Below are 20572 nucleotides of genomic sequence, written 5' to 3' on the forward strand. Positions count from 1 at the left end.
AATTTTAAAATTTACTACAATATTTTACAATTTAGTGAAATGAAAAGTTTTGTGAACATAAATTAAAATTGCGAAGATTCGTCCAGTAACGATATAATTGCAACATAATTATTTAGACTAACTAATATATAATTAAACAAGATAGATGTGGTTATTATAAATGAAGACTTATGAAGGTGTGGGTCGTCGGTCGGTTCGAAAAAGCAAACTAACTTAGAATGAAACTATGAAATAATAACGAAAAAGAAAATTAATGTTTTGGGGGGTAGATAGAAATAAATTCTTGGTGTGATTATGGAACTACGAATTCCTGTCGTACTCGCCTCTCATTGGCTCGTACAATCACACGACTTTAATGTAACTGATAAATTTGTGGAAAGTTAATCTATTGAATTTATAATAATTTGACTATTTACACTACTTATTTACACTACTTATTAAAGAACAAAAACTGAATCGGCTATAAGACTTACCTGGTTCCCGATATCGGGGTCCCTAATCTAACCAAGTACTTAGCAACCGGGTTTAGCTACAGTCCCGCCTAGCCCCGAGGGGTAGGACAGGACTGGGAGTAGACACGGGAGGCCAGACCCTATTGGCGCTAACGTCCGCCGATTTTATTATTAAATAAAATGGTGACGCAGCTATACAGGCTGGACGACACCCACCCGTATTTAACTAATGTTAGGAAGAAGCGTCAATCCACTTACCTGTTCCCGGGTCCTGTGTATTGTTGTCCGGAACGTCTCCGCGCCGTAACAACTACACTAGATAGCACACTCTCACGGTTTGGGTTCGACAAATTGTACAGCACAACCAATTTGGATCCTCTGCGCACTGGTGTCCCGGGCTGAATTTGCAGCGAGGTAGGCCCCTTATTTATGGTCGCCCACACGCACTCGGCCAGCGCTATTATGAGTCCGAGCACGGTGGGCGTCTATTGTTCTCTCGGCTGCCTCGCTCGCCTATTGTTTGCCTAGTCGCTCTATTAGTTGCCCGTATTGTGACTCGCTCCTGCGTTCCCACGCCAAATTAAAGACCACGAGGACCAATCTTTATTTTCAAACAAATATTTACAAATTTACTTATATCTATTTTTCTATTTTTAACTATCTCTATTCACATTTATTATTTCACAACATATCCGTTTATTTGGATGTCTATTTATTTTCGCTGTTCTTGGCGAACATATCTCTATTTAACTATTTACGGACATTTCCCTATTACAACTATTTATTCTTTAACTTATTTTAACATACTATTCTTTTATCTGTTACGGACATTTATAACTATTTATTCTCTATTTTAACTATTTTCTAACACAACTATTTATTACGGACGTTTTCTATAACTATTTTAACACTACCTATGTCCGTCGCGAACAATATCTATTCTAATCTTATATTTATTCATGTCCGTCGCGAACATCCTCCCGCCGTGCAGCGTCGTTCACGTCGCTGCATCCTCCCTGGTGAGCGGCGGTCATCGTGGGCAGCACGATAATCTTCTTCGCCGGGCGTCGCAGGATACCGCCGGCGGTGCGCACGTCGACCACTCGAGTGATGCCGTCGGCCCCCGGGTAAACCTCCTGGATGATCCCACGTGGCCAGGTGTTCCGTGGGAGCGTTCCGTCTGCTATTATCACGACGTCGCCTATCTTCAGGGCGGGCCCGCGGCTGTGGGGCTCCCGCCGGTTCTGCAGGTCGGGCAGGTACTCCCGGAGCCAGCGACTCCAGAACACATCTGCCAGACGTTGTGCTGCGCGCCAGTGTGCGCGCCCTATGAGGTCGGCGTCGTCAAATTTGCCCGGCACGGGGACTCGCGCCGGGCCTCCCAGCAGGAAGTGGTTCGGCGTCAGAGGGTCGGGATCGTCGGCGCTCACCGATACGTGGGTGAGAGGTCGGCTGTTCACTGTGAACTCTGCCTCTGCTAGCAGAGTGTGAAATATTTCGGGCGTCGGGTGCCTCGGCTGTTCCGTGGCCGAGAGCGCGGCCTTTACCGCCCGCACCATTCTCTCCCAGGCGCCGCCCATGAAAGGCGCACCCGGTGGGATGAAGCGCCATTGTATAAGCCTTAGGCTCGCTTCATGCTCGGTCGCCTTGTCCAAAGCTTGGCGCAGCTCCTTGTCGGCACCCCGTAAATTGGTGCCGTTGTCGCTCCATATTTCCGTCGGAGCTTCCCGGCGCGCGATCATGCGCCGGAGTGCCATCACTGCTGAGTCCGTGCTGAGGCTCGCTGCCGGTTCTAAATGCACCGCACGCGTAGTGAGACATGTGAAGATGGCCACGTAGTGCTTCTGGGTGCTTCTGCCGGTGGTAACTTGATACGGTCCGAAGTAATCGAGGCCCACGTATGTGAATGGTCGCCGATGGTGTGCCAGTCTGCTTGGTGGGTGATCGCCCGTGGCTGGACGCGGTGGTGTGTCCTTGCGGATACGACACGGAAGACAGTTGTGGATTACGCTCCGTGTCACTGGGCGTAGGCGTAAGACCCAGTACGACTGTCGGCACTCGGCGATCGTAGCTTCGGTTCCGGCGTGGTGCATCTTTCTATGGATGAAGTCTATCATCAGCCTCGTTTCGCGTCGGGATCCGTCTAGCACGAGAGGCGAGGTGATGACGTCAGCTCCCTCAATGTTGCCGATGCGTCCGTTTATTCTCAATATCCCGTCCGTGTAAGTTACGGACAAGTTTCGCAGTCGGCTCGCTGGGGATATTTGTTTCCCTCGTTGGAGCGCCAAAATCTCTTCCTCGAAGGCCGCCCGCTGGCTCTGTCGCCAAATGAGCGTCTCGGCGCGTCGGCGTCTAAAGTTTTCCATTGAATGACTGCTTGCTCTGGCGTCCGCGGTGTGTTCAGCGGGGTCTTCGAAGTCGTCTTCTTTCTATTTCTCTCCCACGTCGGGTCCGAACGCGGGTTCCGTCTGGTCCTCTTGTAATGAGTGCGCTCGCGACTTCTGCGGCATAGGTCGACGAATTGCAGTATTCGCCCCGTTGCACGCAGGTACTTCTCCCACTTGGAGAAGCGTCTTGGGTCCGGGATCGCTTCGCCGAGGCTCTCTCTGCTCACGGCGAGCGTTGCGCACTTCTCTTCACCCGTCTCTTCTGCCCTTCTTGCAGTCCGTTGTACGGGCCAATCATCCGGATGCCGTCTTAGGTATTCCGGGCCTATGAACCAGCGGTGGTTTCTTTCAAAGCCGACGGGTAGTTCTCTGGTGGCGTCGTCGGCGACATTTTCCTTCGTGGGGACCCAGCGCCATTCCTCCACAGTGCTGTTCTCTTCTATCGCTGCAATGCGGTGAGCGACGAACGGTCGATACGATCTCGACCCCGTTCGTAGCCCGGTCAATACGGTGGCGCTGTCTGTCCAGAACACTCTCGCGTCTGGTTTTCGGTCGTGTTCCTCTGTGACAGCCGCGGCCATGCGGCTGCCCATCACGGCAGCTTGTAGCTCGAGGCGCGGTATCGAGGTGAGTTTCAAGGGCGCGACTCGGGCTTTGGCGAGTACGAGGGAGGTCCTGATCTCCCCGTCGGGCATTTCGGCGCGCCAGTATAACGCGGCGGCGTAGGCGGACTCACTGGCGTCTACGTATGTGTGGAGCTGGAGGTTGGCGGCGTCTGAGTAGCCGGGATAACAGCGCGGCACTGAGACGCCGCGCAGGCGTCTTAAGTGGTCGATCCACTCTCTCCACATCGCGCAGAGGTCTTCATCGAGGGGGGAGTCCCACGCCGTCCCTCGGCGCCACGTCTCTTGCAGGATCTTCTTCGCTCCGACAGTGACTGGTGATGCGATGCCTTGGGGGTCGTAGACGGACATCATTATTCGCAGAGCCTGTCTCTTCGTAGGCGCGCTGCTCTCCAAGACTTCTTTTGGGATTCGCGCCATGTCCAGATTGAAGGCGAGGACGTCTTCAGCAGGTCTCCACACCAGGCCAAGTACTCGTTCTATTTCCGTTCCATCGGACAGCGTCACACTTGTAGGTGGGGCTTCGTCGGTCATGTGGCACCGTACCTCCTCGTTGTTCGAGGTCCATTTGCGTAACTCGAAATGGCCTTGCCGGTGTACTGCCCTCACCTCATTTGCGATCCTGATCGCGTCTTCGCTTGTCCGGTAACTTCCCAAATAATCGTCCATATAGTGGTTGCGTACGATTGCGTCGGCGGCGTCCGGGTACTGCAGTCGGTACTTCTCCGCGTTGGCGTTCTTCACGTAGATGGCGGTCGCGGGTGAGCTTGTCGCGCCAAAGATTATAGATTTCATCCGGTACTCTGTAGGCTCCTGTGAAGGGTCCTCCCTCCACAAGTACCGGAGCGCGTCGCGGTCCTCGCTTTGGACGCCTATTTGCATGAACATCTCCGTGATGTCCGCTGAGACGGCGACGGCGTGCTGCCTGAAGCGCATCATCACTCCGGGCAGCGACTGCAGCAGGTCCGGGCCGGTGAGCAGGAAGTCGTTAAGGCTCTTCCCTCTAGTCTTCGCAGCGGCGTCGTGCACGATGCGAATCTTGTCCGGCTTCATCGGATGTGTTACGCCGAAGTGTGGCAGGTACCAGGTTCGGTCCTTCGTCCCCGTTGACGGAGCTACTTCGGCGTATCCTTTCGCTACCAGTGCGTCCATTTGTCGCTTGTAGCGCTCTTTCAAATTTGGATCCTTCTCCAGTTTCTTCTCTACGGACGTCAGGCGATTCAGCGTGGCTTCGAAATTGTTGGGCATCTTCAGGCCCTCCTCACGCCACAGCAGTGCGGTCTCGTAGCGGCCGTCGGGTCGCTGTTGAGTGGTCTCTCGCAGGATCTTCAGCGCGCGCTCGTCTGGGTCGTTCTTCGGTGTCTTGGCGGCGACGGTGAGTCCCTCGATCGCGAAGTAGTGCCTGAGGGCTTCGTCCATGTTCGCGTCGGCCGTCGTCGCGTGTGCCACGAAGTTGACGCGCTGTCTCTTGCCTCCTGGGTGTGCTCCGTGCACGACCCACCCGAGCGGAGTACGAGACGCCACTGGCTGATCGCGTCGTCCCGTCCGCATCTCCTCCGTCACCAGCAGGTGCCAGTTGTCTTGGCCGATCAGGATCTTCGGCGAGGCGTAGCTCGTTTTGAAGTGATGCCGGAGGTCGGTGAGGTGATGGCACGACGCGAGGACTTCGATGTTCAGTCGCTGTGGTGTTAATTTTAAGCCGTTGACTGTCCGTAGGTTCAGGTCTTGCGGTTCCCCCGTGCGTCCGCATAGCTTCAGCGGGACGCGTCGTGAGCGTGTTGCGTCTATCTTATTGTCGCCGATGGCAGTGATGAAGAGGGGTTCGATCGGTCCTTTGGCGCCCACTCGTCTCGCGAAGTCTTCGTCAATCAGCGAGATCGTTGACCCGTCGTCCAGCAGGGCCCATGTATCTGCTTCTCCCGCCGGTCCGATAACAGTAATTGGCGCCATCTTTAGGTAGGCTGTCGCACTCCTTGCGGCCCACGTCGAGGTGACCGCCTCTTCTTTTTCCTTCGGCTTCTGCCATGCTGGTTTCTTATGCAACAGCTCGTGGTGCGTGCGTTCACAGCTGTCGACGCCGCACTTCTTCTTTTTGCATACGTGTCCCCGGGACCGGAACCGTAGGCACCGGAAACACAAATTCTCGCGCTTCGCCGTATCCCAGCGCTCGCTGACGGCTGCTCTCTTGAATTCGGGACAATCTTGTGGGATGTGCCCCGGCTTCTGACATGCTGCGCATTTCCTCTCTTCCTTCGCTTGCGTGGTGTGCGTCCTCTGAGGCGTGTTCACCATCTTCCGCCGACCGCTGGTGTTCTCCACTCTCGTCTCTGGCTCCGGCTGTGCGTATGGGCTGCACAGGTCCGCCTCGCGTTGCAGGAAGCGCGACAGCTTGACGAGGTCCGGTTCTCCCGCCGGTTGAGTCGCTGAGAATTCGAACCAGCGGTGGCGTAGAGTGGACGGCAGCTTCTCCGATGTGATGTTGGTGAGCTCCGGGTTGTACATATAATGTACGCGGTTGAGGGCCCTCAGAGCGGCGACGACGTTGTTCACCTTATTCGCGAATACGCAGATGTCCCTCGGTGTGTCCGTGCAGCGTGGCAGCGCGCGCAGTCGTTCCAGCTCCGTTGCGGCGATTGCTTCTGGACGTCCGAAGCGCGATTCTAGAGTCCGCATGATCTCGGCGGGCTCGGTGTAATGCAGCAACAAGTTTTCGACCGCTTCTCTTGCTCTTCCTCTTAACGTACGCCGAAGTCTCGCAGTGTTCTCTGCGGCGCTGAAGCTGTCCGCTGATTCGGCGTAGGCGACCTTGAAGGAGAGCCATTCTTGGTGCGATCCACTGTACACTGGAAGCTCCCCGTAGTACCGATGCGATGGTCCGGGCCTGGCTTGGCGGGCGGCCGTCGCGATGGCAGCTGCTAGTTCGGCGATGTCGCTCTTCGGTGCGACAGGTACGGCAATCGGTGCCGCGGCAGGGGCCGGTAGCTTCAGCTGTTCTATTGGTGCGGGAAGTTCCAGTTGCGGTTGCTCGATGGTGGCTGGTGATCCGTGTGTTGGCTGCATTACTCTTTCTTCGACTCCGTGTAGCGCGATCGATCGTTGTTGACTGAGCCATGTATCGATGCGCTGTGATTGCTCGTTCTCGTCCTCCGTGAGTGTTGTGCGCGCATCTTCCTCCTCTTCAACGAGCGCTTCGGCTTCTAATGTTGAGATGCGGGCGGCGGCGAGCTCTGCTTGGAGTCGGGCTTGTTCTTCCTTGGCGCGGAGATGCTCTTCTTTGAGGCGCGCCATAAGCAACAGCCGTTGTGACTGTTGACTCGACTTTCTTGAAGATCCTCGTACTGGTGGCGCCATCCCGTCGCGGAGTGTGGAGCCTTCTTCTGTCGTCGAGATTTTGGCAGCGGCGTCCGTGATGTGGGACCCGTGTACAATTGGATTGGCCGTGAGCGCTGACTCTTTTCTGTTCTGGCTCGCGGATACGACGCTCTCCGTTGCTGCGTCGCCTGAAGTTGTTGCCGGTGTCGCGGTGCTGGGAGGTCTGACCACTCGACGACAGACCCCGCTGTTCGGTCCCGTTGGCGACGCCGGCGAGTATTGCGTAGGCAATATTTGGCGGGAGGGGGGCATCGCTTGTGAGCCCCGCGGCACTCCCGGACACTTTTCCACTTGGGAGGAGGGTGCCGCCATCAGTAGCGGTCCCTGCGTCACTCCCGAACGCGGCGCGGTTGACTGGGAGGAGGTTGCCGCCAACGGTGGCGGTCCCTGCGTCACTCCCGAACGCGGCGCGGCCGTCACAGCTCGTTGCTGTGCGTCTTGCGATGTTGAGCCCGAGACAGCTTCGTTGCCGGGCCGGTCAAGGCGCGACGACCTCATCTTCTCGGACCGTGTGAGCACCATTTCTTCAATCTTCAATCTTCAATTTTCTTCGATCTTCCTCAAATGAATCCGGCTCTCGAAGGACCAATATTCCGGACGGCCACCGCTCAGGTTTCGGCCACCACGTGTGATTTTTAGACTTCTTACTCGTTGAAACGTGGTGGCTCGAGTATTGCCGCAGTGGCTGTCGCGGAACGGGTGCTGGGATTGGTTCGAGGAAAATAACGAAGGCTTCAAGTATGGCGTTCACACGGTCCTCGTGGCTTGACCGGCGCAGGGCGTAGGAGCGAGTCTTTTCTTGTTCGGTTGGCGCTCTCCTCTTCTTCCGGAGAGGTCTTGACTCGTCGGCTCGCTGTCTCGAACTGAATTTGCAGCGAGGTAGGCCCCTTATTTATGGTCGCCCACACGCACTCGGCCAGCGCTATTATGAGTCCGAGCACGGTGGGCGTCTATTGTTCTCTCGGCTGCCTCGCTCGCCTATTGTTTGCCTAGTCGCTCTATTAGTTGCCCGTATTGTGACTCGCTCCTGCGTTCCCACGCCAAATTAAAGACCACGAGGACCAATCTTTATTTTCAAACAAATATTTACAAATTTACTTATATCTATTTTTCTATTTTTAACTATCTCTATTCACATTTATTATTTCACAACATATCCGTTTATTTGGATGTCTATTTATTTTCGCTGTTCTTGGCGAACATATCTCTATTTAACTATTTACGGACATTTCCCTATTACAACTATTTATTCTTTAACTTATTTTAACATACTATTCTTTTATCTGTTACGGACATTTATAACTATTTATTCTCTATTTTAACTATTTTCTAACACAACTATTTATTACGGACGTTTTCTATAACTATTTTAACACTACCTATGTCCGTCGCGAACAATATCTATTCTAATCTTATATTTATTCATGTCCGTCGCGAACAATAGTTGACAATAGAATCATAATGATGTTCAAACATATAATTTCAATTCATTATAGTCAAATTTCGACTACTGCGGGGCAACTAGTTATTAATAGTAATGCAAGTTTAATTATCTTCAACTACACTGATGACGTTTTCTGTCTGTACTGTTTTGACAAAGTTTGTTAAATTGTATAATTTCTCTAATTTTTCAATCGGAACATAATCGTAATTTTTCTGAATGAACGTAAGCGTTTTGTTTAGAATTGAACGTGTAATAAATTTTACAATTTCAGTTTAAATGAACACTTTAAAATTCTCAATTCGCTTCTTCCGCTTGGCTATTTCGCTTCGAGTATGTAGTTCCGATTACTATCTAACCGCGTGCCATTTCTGCAACGCTTTGATAGTCGATACGACATCCCTAGGATTATCGAGAGCATTCCTCACAAGTCAAGTATTTTCGGCGTGTGTTTTCGCTATCTGACAATAGATGGCGTTGTACTTCTCGAGCGTTCTAGATGTTACTAGATCCTTTGATATTCGTTTCGGTTATTCAGCGATAGATGGCGTTACTCTTACTGGTGTAACATTAATAATGCAAGTGTAATTGTCTTCAACTACACTGATGACGTTCTCTGTTTGTATTGTTTTGACAAAGTTTGTTAAATTGTATTATTTCTCTAATTTTTCAATCGGAACAGAATCGTAATTTTTCTGAATGAACGTAAGCGTTTTGTTTAGAATTGAACGTGTAATAAATTTTACAATTTCAGTTTAAATGTAGGCTTTAGTGCCTCTTACCTGAATACCGGTAGAGCTTACCGGCGACTTTGTTGTGACGGTGTGTGGTCCAAGAAATATAGATATTAATTATGTATAATCGACATGCAGAATCATCATTCTCCCAGTCACCTGGGGTCTGCGCAGAGGCTTAGAGCAACAGTCGACATGGCGAATAATATAGTCTTCAAATATTTGTATTAAATACAGTTCTATAGTATATTATTTCAGTTTCTCCTTGACGTGTAGGTGAGCTCACGGGGCTCAAGCTGGATTGTTGCTAATACTGGCTACAAGAACAATGCATCGCAGAATCTACAACCGGATCGAAAACGCGACCCACTGAGAAGATCCGAGAAACTCAGTGGGATGTATCTATGGGATAATTCACTCGTTGAGCCCTTCGCCACAAGCGACGGGTTCGGCGAGGACGGCGACCGGTGCTTGAGGTATGTACCTAAAAGCACCGTTAATGATTCGGGAGGATCCGTAATGACGTGTTTAGGGCGACGTCGACTGTTTACCATGTAGTTATGACCCTACGCACCAAATTACTTCCCTTACTCTCTCTCACCCGACGATCCTCGTCTGGGGTCAGAATCCGGCACAGAGGGCGGTGAGAGTCGGCGATACCCTGAGGATCCAGGCAAGCTTATGTCGTTTTAATATTATTTTTTTGTTTAGATCAAATTTTATAGTGTTGAATACATATTCATTTTATTAATGCTCTTCCTATAAATAAAATAGATTCCTTTTTATTTAAACTTAAACGCTGTCTTTACATTCTGTTGTCGCATATATCCCATGACTTGGACCGCGCACGGCGTTTGAAGTTCGAAAATTATGTCGCACATAAATTCAACGCAAACCGTTAACTTTGACAAAGCTTTCCCGAGCTTTACTATGTGCTTTTATGGAACTACTACGAACTCCTGTAATGTATTCATGGTTTTATTCTAAACTTTACGCATCAATGCACGTGTTACGTAAGTATTTTGATCTGTATAGCTTAAGTTTAATACCGATGGATTACAATGTGGATGCCGCTTCCTACCTCGAGAAACAATGATTGATAGCTTAATTGCATTGGAATAAATAAGGACGAAAAGAGTTGTCTGATATTTGTTTGCAGACTGCCTTAGAAATATAGAACAAAATTATTGCATACATAGGTCATCGAGTTCTTTTTTTTTTTTTTTTCGCCTACCTATGCTGATAGCCTTGAGAGGCTATTTCAGCTTCACGGTGTTTCCCGAGCGCTATGACATGTTCTTCTTCAAACGAGGCTTGTGGAGAGTATTAAGCGGTAGGCAGCGGCTTGGCTCTGCCCCTGGCATTGCTGAAGTCCATGGGCGACGGTAACCACTCACCATCAGGTGGGCCGTATGTTCGTCTGCCTACAAAAGCAATAAAAAAAAAGTTAAACTTTAAAAAAAATATATACCCATTCCCGAATAAACTAATGTCTGGGACTCGAATTCTTCAAATTCATAATTTCATTTAAATTAAATCAACACGGACCGTCTCTCTCGTTTGTTGAATGCAAAATGAAGCTATTCGCAAACCGAATTGGACTGAAACAGAATGCTCCAGACAAGATGATGTTTTAAATAACGTTACAAGCTGTTATTTTATGTCAGAAGTAAACAGTTTCGTATATTTTAGCGTAGTTCACTTATATTAGCACGAAATATTTCATTAGATAAGACAAGTCGTTAATTAGTAGGTATGTCGTTATGACGCCTTCGGAATGTGGTGCTGGAGGAGGATGTTGGGTATTCCCTGGACCGTAAGCCGCACCAATGTATCCGTCCTAGCTCAGCTCAAGATCCGGACTAGACTCTCCACCATTTGTCTGCGAGGGATTCTTGAATACTTTGACCACATTGCAAGGTAAGACAATGACAACCTGGAGAAATTGGTGGTCACTGGAAAGATCGAAGGCAAGCGACCAAGCGGCAGGAACCCGACCTGTTGGACGGACCAGATTCGTGCAGCCCTTGATACCACAGTACACGACGCTCTGCACTCAGCTGCAGATAGGAACAGATGGCGGTGCATTATAAAAAACAAACTGTTTCAAGGCCATGACCACGACCCTCAGTAATGAGGAAACCGACGCAAGGAGGACATTAAGCAGGGATCTATAGATATAATAAGCTGAACAACGCCACAGACCTAGAGCCATGTGTTAGAAGTGACATAAGACATTTATATCGACAAAACTGCGGTCTCATTCATCAAACTGCAACGTATGATCTGAACATATATTTGAAAAAAAACAAACAGGTGGGTAGCGCATTTACGTTGTAGATGTCTATGGGCTCTAGTAACCACTTAACACCAGGTGGGCTGTGAGCTCGTCCATCGATATAAACAAAAAAAAAACATACCATAGATCGCCTTGTTTAAGTGATTATCGCAACCGACTACTCTAACACTCGGGTCGATTCTCATTTACAGTCAATGTCTACACCTTGAGATATAAGTTCTAAGATCTCAGTATAGTTACAACGGCTGCCCCATCTTTCAAGCCGAAACGCATTCCTGCTCACGGCAGAAATAGGTTGGGTGGTGGTACCTACCCGCGCGGACTCACAAGAGGTCCTACCACCAGTGTTTACGCAAGTTATACTTTTGCGAGTTTGATTTTTATTACACGATGTTATTCCTTCACCGTGGAAGTCAATCGTGAACTTTTGTTGAGTACGTATTTCATTAGAAAAAATGGTACCCGCCTGAGATTCGAACACCGGTGCATCGCTCAACACGAATGCACCAGACGTCTTATCCTTTAGGCCACGACGACTGGACATATAGCTAAAGTTGCTATAATCCTATAATTTATTTTCTTTGTTCTTTACAAAGTAATTATTATTTACAACGGGATTTTTGAACGGAACTTGGCGCCAGATTCTACCGAATTTGTGGATAGTGAGAATTAAGAATCTTATAATGTTAGCATTCTAATAATATATTGGACCGGCTCATAACAAAACATAATAGCTTAGACGTTCACACGCACTTGTGGAAAATCTCACACAAATAAGTAGCCCGTATTAACGATAAGCTTTTCCGTAAAGTTGTCTCAACATTAAGATCGGAAGGCGTGACTGCTTCGGGGCTTAATTAGCTGAGATAATGACATCTGTACGTGCTGACTCATGAGACTCCCTATCATTAGGAAAATACACGAAAATAATATAATATTGATTGATTCGGTGGAGCAGTAGTTAGCGCACCTGATTACGCGCCGAGGGTCGTGAGTTCGATTTCGACATCGGGCAAATATTGTGTGATGAACAGGTTTGTTTGCTTTTTGTCTGGGTGTTTATTATCTATATATGTTTAGATTTAAAACGCATTTATGTATGTTTGTCAGTCTCTGGTACCCATAGCACAGGGATTCCTAAATTGGGACCGGATGATCGGGCGTTATTCGTTCCCAGTTATTTTTTATTTATTTATTTATTTATTCAATTCAATACAAAGTCAGGCTTACAGTTTGCACCAAAACGCCTAACTCGGTAACACAAAAAACATTATTAAATATTATTAATTACTATATATTATGCTAAAAATAGCATTATTTTAGGCAAAAGTATTCCCCAACTATCGGATTTCGGACAGAAAATCGTTAAACAGCACAATTGCCCTTTATTATTATTATTTATCTATATCTATACTAATATTATAAAGAGGAAAGATTTGTTTGTTTGTTTGTTTCGAATAGGCTCCGAAACTACTGGACCGATTTGAAAAATTCTTTTTCCATTAGAAGCCGACATTGTCCCTGATGAACATAGGCTACTTTTTTTTATTTTATTTTTTGGTTTCATGTGTGTTTTAATGTTTCCGAAGCGAAGCGAGGGCGGGTCGCTAGTTTATTATAATATTGCAAAGCTAAATATAACTTAGACTGATTGTTGAAATAGTATGTCCTTCGGTTCTTAAGGCCTAATTTCGCGTTTTAGTGTCATTAAATTATTATATCTCCGACTATTCGGATACCTTATAATATTCATATCCCAAACGACTGAAATTATTCGTCTCGACATTACAATAGTGTGCACAAAACAATGGTAATGCAAACGCGACATTTAACTTTAAAAGTAGTTTTTTTTTATTGCTTAGATGGGTGAACGAGCTCACAGCCCACATGGTGTTAAGTGGTTACTGGAGCCCATAGACATCTACAACGCAAATGCGCCACCCACCTTGAGATATAAGTTCTAAGGTCTCAGTACAGTTACAACGGCTGCCCCACCCTTCAAACCGAAACGCATTACTGCTTCACGGCAGAAAGGATGATGGTACCTACCCGCGTGGACCAGTAGATTAATTATGTACGTTATTACTTGATAATTATTATATTATAGCATATAAATATATTATAGCATGATGATATTGTAGATAATATAGATTAGTTTAAATGTAAGTTTATATGTGAAGTGTTACGACAATATAACAATCAATCTATCTACTACAATCTATTACTGGTGGTAGGGCCTCTTGTGGGTCCGCACGGGTAGGTACTACCGCCCTGCCTCTTTCTGCCGTGAAGCAGTAATACGTTTCGGCTTGAAGGGTGGGGCAGCCGTTGTAACTATACTGAGACCTTAGAACTGATATCTCAAGGTGGGTGGCGCCATTTACATTGTAGATGTCTATGTGCTCCGGTAACCACCTAACATCAGGTGGCCCGTGAGCTCGTCCACCCGTCTAAGCAATAAAAAAAAGACAAGATGAGCATACTGTTTATCCAAACTTCACGTGTTTATTATCTAAATCTTAGAAGTTGTTAAAAAATGCTCACAACAGATACATATATATATATTTGGAACGTCAGAAATCTGATTATAATTTATTTTATTTTTTAAAGACGTTTATTTACTTACGTTTTCGTTTATTTTTTTTGCATTTGGATTTATTTATATTGTAATATCATTGATTTATGCACATGTTTTACGTTTCAAAAGAAAATTCCATTATTTTTGTTGTGACCTAACCACATTTGGTAAAAAATCATTAATTAACTAAATCCTATCTGTTTTGTTTAGAATAAAAATATATTATATCTTTAAAGTTGATTTATTTTTCACTAGAATCTATTCCATTATTTTGTAACGCACAATTCTTCCGAGCGTGGACACCTGTAGATTCATTTATTGAATTTAAAAAAAAAACAAAAACTATTTATTAAAGAAATAGATTCGTAGAATCGTTTGAATTATTAAAAAAAAATGTAATCTAATTTAGATTTTGAAAATGGAAGGAGGTTTTTAGAGGTCGCTGGGGCGACGCGTCCGCCCCTGACCGGTTCGCGTTTGCTACTGCGGTGTGTAACGCCCGGATACCCGGTTCGTCCGCCTCCAATCGCAACCGGTTTAATTAGCCGTCCGGATTTTGGAGTTTTTGACGGCAGATAGATACCATCTAAGCGGATTCGTGCTTTGTTTCTCTTGTATTGGTTTTTAATTCATCGAAGTTTTGTATAGAACTTTAAAGCTTATCTCTACATTTTCCTTGAGAATGAATCTATAAAAGCTTGTTTACGGGAAACATTTATTTATGTTTTAATAATGGCGCTCGTTTGCCGATCGATTTATGGTATTACACTGTCAGCTTCTGTTGTCAAGCAATCACTCGCTTCTGTTTGGAGAATATAGGATGATTCTAATCCAATTGGATATGCAATTTCGAAAAGGGCACATGTCGCATGTTTTGTCAAATACGTTTTTTCATATACATGTAGTTTTGAGGCTTATCTACACCCATTTTATAATAATTGTAATGAAAATTTTTCTAATGAAATACGTACTTAACAATTGTTCACGATTGACTTCCACGGTGAAGGAATAACATCGTGTAATAAAAATCAAACCCGCAAAATTATAATTTGCGTAATTACTGGTGGTAGGACCTCTTGTGAGTCCGCACGGGTAGGTACCACCGCCCCGCCTATTTCTGCCGTGAAGCAGTAATGCGTTTCGGTTTGAAGGGTGGGGCAGCCGTTGTAACTATACTGAGACCTTAGAACTTATACCTCAAGGTGTGTGGCGCATTTACGTTGTAGATGTCTATGGGTTCCAGTAACCACTTAACACCAGGCGGGCTGTGAGAATAAAAAAAAAATCCAGTAATTTTCAATTGCTAATTAACACTAAAATATATCTCAAAAGTTAATATTTTAAATTTTACACCGCTTTAGAAAATAATCAGTTTTTTTCATTTCCTGAACATTTTACGTTTTCAGAGATGTGCCGTTTTCGAAATTGCATATTCAATTAAGGTCATGAGACAATGTGGTTGCACTTGAGACAAACCGGTGTTCTTTTAAAAATTGACGCCATTCAAAAATGTCATGGCGATAAGTGCTCTGGGTATTTCTACCACGATGCTGGAGGCGTAGTGGCCACAACAGTAAGACCCACGTTCGACAATAAATAAGGTCCGATAGTGGTTCAGCAAATGACAAAATTGGGATAGCCAAAGGCTTAGAAGAAACAAAATGTATTAATAGCACTGTAGCTACTAAACAATAACAAAAAAAAAATCGCTTGACACACAGACGAGAAAACGGTATAATTTGTTTAATTTTTGTCAGAACAACTATTTGGTATTTTTATTTTATTTACTAGCTGACCCGGCAGACTTCGTAGTGCCTCAATCGATAAATAAAAGACACATCAAAGGAAAAATAAAATTGTTTGTTTTTATATAATTCCGAGCTTTTTTATATTTTCTCACCTTTTACACCTTCCCTGGACTTCCACGAATAATCGAAGACCAAAATTAGCCAAATCGGTCCAGCCGTTCTCGAGTTTTAGCGAGACTAACGAACAGCAATTCATTTTTATGTATAGAGAAGAAGATAATACCGAAATTCGAGACGGTACTAACAAAAAAAAGAGAAGACAATATTTAAAATATTGAAGTATAATTTTCTCCTTAGTGATCAAACAGAGAAGTGAATGAAATATATTTTGTATTTAGAAATAAAATAACAAACATACATTTTTTTATTTTATTTTTAGTTTCATTGTGGATAGCACTAAAATCCCTAATTACTTATGAAACAAAGAAGAAGAGAATCGATAAATCGAATTTATGAATAGGCGGAAGCGAAAATTGTACTTAAATGTTTTATCTTCGCTTATTTATATACTATACAGATTAATTAAAGTATATAAGACGCAATTTTATAAAACTATGTTCACTAAACATTTATTTTTTAAAGGACCAGATAGGCAGAATGAAAACACGGCCCCGCCCAATATTAAGTGGTTACAGGGGTCCATAAATATGTCAACGATGTATCTTGAGACGTAATTCCGAAATATATATATATTTTTATAATCACTATCTATCCCATTCTGGACTGGCGTGAATTTAGACAAACAGGATTCCTATTAGGTTTCAAAACTTTGACCTAGATCCGTGAAATACGCAATGCTGTGTCCTGTTTCAAAAGCTCTCACATGTATTCTTTGAGAAGTCTTTCGAGATAAGATAATATTTTTTACTGGCTTTGCTCGTGGCACTAGCGAATTTACAGCTTAAACTATAAAAGCATCTCTAATATTTAATTATTATTTATTACCACATCGGTCTAATAGTCAAAGATACTGACGTTTGTAACAGATGACTTAATAGGATCCTTGTGTAGATCGAAAAAAATCAAAGATCGAAATGTTTTAATTTGAAACAATACGTCGTCTGTGATGCTGACGATGTGGAAAGAAGTGAGTCATCAGTCTGAGACCGATGAGAATCGAGCCTGCTGGCTTTCTATCGTCAGAAGGTTGTGATATGAGTACTATGAACGATGCAAATAGGTTGTACCACAGGACACAGGAGGAACTCCTACGTGGGGGCCATTGGGGATCCTCGATGGTCGAGATGATCCCTTCCTATCGTTTTTACTATCGGACCGCCCGGAGTAGAGTTCATCCATACTACCTGGAGCCACTGCGCTCATCCACAGTGCGTTTCCAGACATATTATTGGCCACGTACCATCCGGCTTTGGAATGAGCTCCCTTCTACGGGAAACATTCCATTCATTTCCCGTGTTCACGTCCTTCTTCAAACGAGGCTTGTGGAGAGTACTGAGTGGTAGGCAGTGGCTTGGTTCGGCCTCTGTTGCTGACGTCCATGGGCGACAGTAACGACTCACCAGCAGGTGGGTCGTCTGCCTAGAAGGGCAATAAAAAAAATGGTTTGTGTAGTTATTCATGAGAACCCTGTAGGTGGCGGCTTCCCTCCGGTAAAGGTCAAGGGGCGATCTGAGGGGGTAGAGGCCACGCGGCTGGCTACCAGCACTCTAGCGCGCCGCCAAGGAGTATCAATAATAGAGCAACCGGCTGGCGGTGTATCGCGTCGGGGTGAGCTGCGCTGTCTGGTTGTAGTGTTGACCGCGGTAACTCCCTTACCTCATCCGGGTTTTGACCTCAGAGGGGATCGGACGCTTGAGCGAAGAGTGCAGGGGAGTCGTTTAGTGGGTAGGGCCCTGAAAACATCTTTGGGCCTGCAGTCTCGCAGTTGCGGACCAGTCCCACATGCCCCGCGCGCCTCCTAGGCGCGGGGACCTCGTAGGAGGTTCGGCACCCGGCCCGAAAAAAAAAAGTTATTCATCAGAAGACACGGGTTAACGTCCTCAGTCTCGCTATGTTGCTGTGCCAACTGTTTTAACATCGTTAGCTCGTAGTAGTTTCCTCGTGTCCCATAAAATTCTCCCTCTGATACCAGCTTGACAAGTGACAGGGTATTTGTGTTCTTCAGCGTTAATCTGTCATGACTTTGTCTTTCCAAAATCCGGGTAGCTCCCCGCTCATCTATACCGGTAAAGAATAAAAGATTATTTTTCTGTGATTTCAAAAGAATCTCTCTAAAAACAACCACACTTTTTTCAATCATATTTGTCACAAAACCGTTTATCATCCGCGTGAAAATATGGTCCGTTTTAATAGAATATCAAATAAAAAAAGCTTTCGATATTTACACTGATGTGGCGTCAGTGGCCTTCTGCGGAAAGGGAACGGACTAAGGCGGTTTGGGGGGTACACCTCCTAATTCTCAACATTAGAACTATACTGAAATTTAAATTTCAAAACTAGTTTAGCTTAGATCCAAATGGTTTTGAGGAGTTTGTTCTAATAAGTTAGTCTTGGTCAAGGAACGAATGATTAGTTTTCCTTGACCTCGTCGTGGCCTAAAGGATAAGACGTCCGGTGCATTCGTATCTAGCGATGCACCGGTGTTCGAATCCCGACGGCGGGTACCAATTTTTCTAATGAAATATGTATCTAACAAAATTTTCACGATTGACTTCCACGGTGAAGGAATAAAATCGTGTGATAAAAATCAAACCCGCATAATTATAATTTGCGTAATCACTGGTGGTAGGACCTCTTCTGAGTGTGTGAAGGATGGGGCAGCCGTTGTAACTATACTGGGACTTTAGAACCTATATCTCAAGGTGGGTGGCGCATTTACGTTGTAGATTTCTATGGGCTCCAGTAACCACTTAACACCAGGTGGGCTGTGAGCTCGTCCACCCATTTAAGCTATACTAAGCTCTATAAAAAAAACCTCGACGGTTAAGGTGTCGGTAACTCTCCGAAACTGATTGATCCAGGTGTATGACAGCTTTTACATAACAGGAGTGGCAAGCAAATTATAGAATACTTTTTTTTTATTGCACTTGTAGGCATACGGCCCACCTTTTGAGTGGTTACCGTCGCCCATGGACTTCAGCAATGCCAGGGGCAGAGCCAAGCCGCTGCCTACTGTTAAGTACTCTCCACTTTAAAATAATAATTGTATAGTAGGTCTTATTGTCTCTCTTGCGCACTCATACGAGGCAGCGTTATAGCTTGCAACTTTGTATTTGATGTTTCACATAACTAATGGTTTGTAAATTTATCGTATTTCAATATAAGATGCTGGAAAACAATAAAATAGTTGAATCAATTTAAGTCGATTAAGTTTGGATTCTTTTAGATTTTTTGTGCTCATGAACTATGAAGATGTTTATCGAATTTGATTGAATTTTATGGAAAATACCGTCTATTTTTTAAATCAAAACTCGTATTGATAATAATTTTTTTTCTCGCACAAAAACTTTCTTACTTTCTGGTAGTTTCTTTATCTTGCGACATCAAATTATAAGTTGCGTAATTACCGGTGATGGAATTTCTTGTGAGTCCGCGCGGGTAGGTACCGAAACCCTACCTACTTCTGCCGTGAAGCAGTAATACGTTTCGGTTTAAAGAGCGGGACAGCCCTTGTACTGTTAAAACGGAGACTTTAGAACTCTGGTCTTGAGGTGGGTGACGGCATTTACATTGTAGATGTCTATGGGTTCCGGTAATCACTAAACTCCAGGTGGGCCGTAAGCTCGTCCACCCATCTAAGTAATAAAAAAAGAAAAGAAAAAAATATCTTCATGTTATTTTTTTTTAACGATGGGTTATCCACACGGAATAGATAAATAAGGTTATCCATTTATGGTTACCCAGTCGAGGAGGGGTAACGGACCGGGTTATGTCGACTCCGGTGCCTCCAGAGAGGAAGGAAGGGGCCAAGGTCCTCCACATCCCCCAATTCCTCACAGGAGAATACGCTTTGAAAAAGACGCATGAGGTACTCGCCCTGCAAAACCAACTACCGACTAAACCACATCGCGCCGAAATGTTAAGATTATCTTAGGTTTTTTTATAATTATTGCCGTTTTAGACAAGGGAGAATACGGCCCGCCTCAGGGTGCGTGGTCACTCGTGGACTACCTGGTGGTATTGCCAAGCCGGTACCCGCATGCTATTCCTGAATCCGTTTCCATAACGTTGTAGGCACTATACATGGTGGCTGCGCATCAATCAACGTAATCGAATATCGCTTAGATGAATAACAACAAAACGAACGTAAGTGTTTCTTGATGATATCCGAAATTAAAACGATTTCTTCTGACGGCGAACTATTGTTGCTTAAGTATTTATTGTTGTAGATTGCACGTTGTCAAAGCAAGCGGCTGCAGTGCGGGGCGTACACCGAACGTTTCGGAAATCAAGGAGGGAATATTTACTTATAATTCTTCTTCCTATTCGTACACCTTGACAGAGTGGTCGTGGTCATGCATCAGTCGGATCCTGCGATACCGATGGTGAGTCACAGATTTTATGAGGTCGGTCCATCGTGTTGGAGATCGTCCGCGAAATCTTTTGCCCTCGACTTTCCCTTGCACCACCAACCGCTCAATGGAGTCCTCATTACGAGTGATGTGCCCGAAGAACTTGAGGATTCGTATTTGGGCTGTTGACGATAGTCTCTCCTTGATGTTTAGGATCGAAATGTTGGTACGGCGCACGGTCCACGGAATTCTGAGGAGACGTATCCAACACGTACGTATTACGTATAATATTGAGATGGAAAAAAATATTAGCTTTTTAAAGATATAAAGCAGCTAATGCAAACTCACGAATAACCACCTCTTTTTTCTTTTTCTTATACCTATGCTGATAGCCTTGAGAGGCTAT

At 45.4% G+C, this 20572-nt stretch overlaps 2 protein-coding genes across 4 annotated transcripts in view; both read right to left on the reverse strand.

The window, feature by feature from the left end:
* The window catches only part of LOC114250841 (inactive dipeptidyl peptidase 10), a 369807-nt gene that overhangs the window by 201918 nt on the left and 147317 nt on the right, over positions 1-20572 (reverse strand). The gene's annotated exons all lie outside the window — the stretch shown is intronic.
* LOC149500745 (uncharacterized) lies at positions 2551-8268 on the reverse strand. Its single transcript, XM_089736118.1, has one exon. It carries the CDS (start codon positions 7354-7356, stop codon positions 2680-2682), a length of 4677 nt encoding a protein of 1558 aa, XP_089592244.1. The 5' UTR covers positions 7357-8268; the 3' UTR covers positions 2551-2679.

The sequence above is a fragment of the Bombyx mandarina genome, chromosome 20 (genome assembly GCF_030267445.1).
Source record: "Bombyx mandarina strain Sakado chromosome 20, ASM3026744v2".
In the NCBI taxonomy this organism is placed as follows: domain Eukaryota; kingdom Metazoa; phylum Arthropoda; class Insecta; order Lepidoptera; family Bombycidae; genus Bombyx; species Bombyx mandarina.

Bases quoted from the DNA above. Each gene is read 5' to 3' on its own strand.
- LOC149500745 (XM_089736118.1), bottom strand. From the start codon at position 7,356: ATGGTGCTCACACGGTCCGAGAAGATGAGGTCGTCGCGCCTTGACCGG.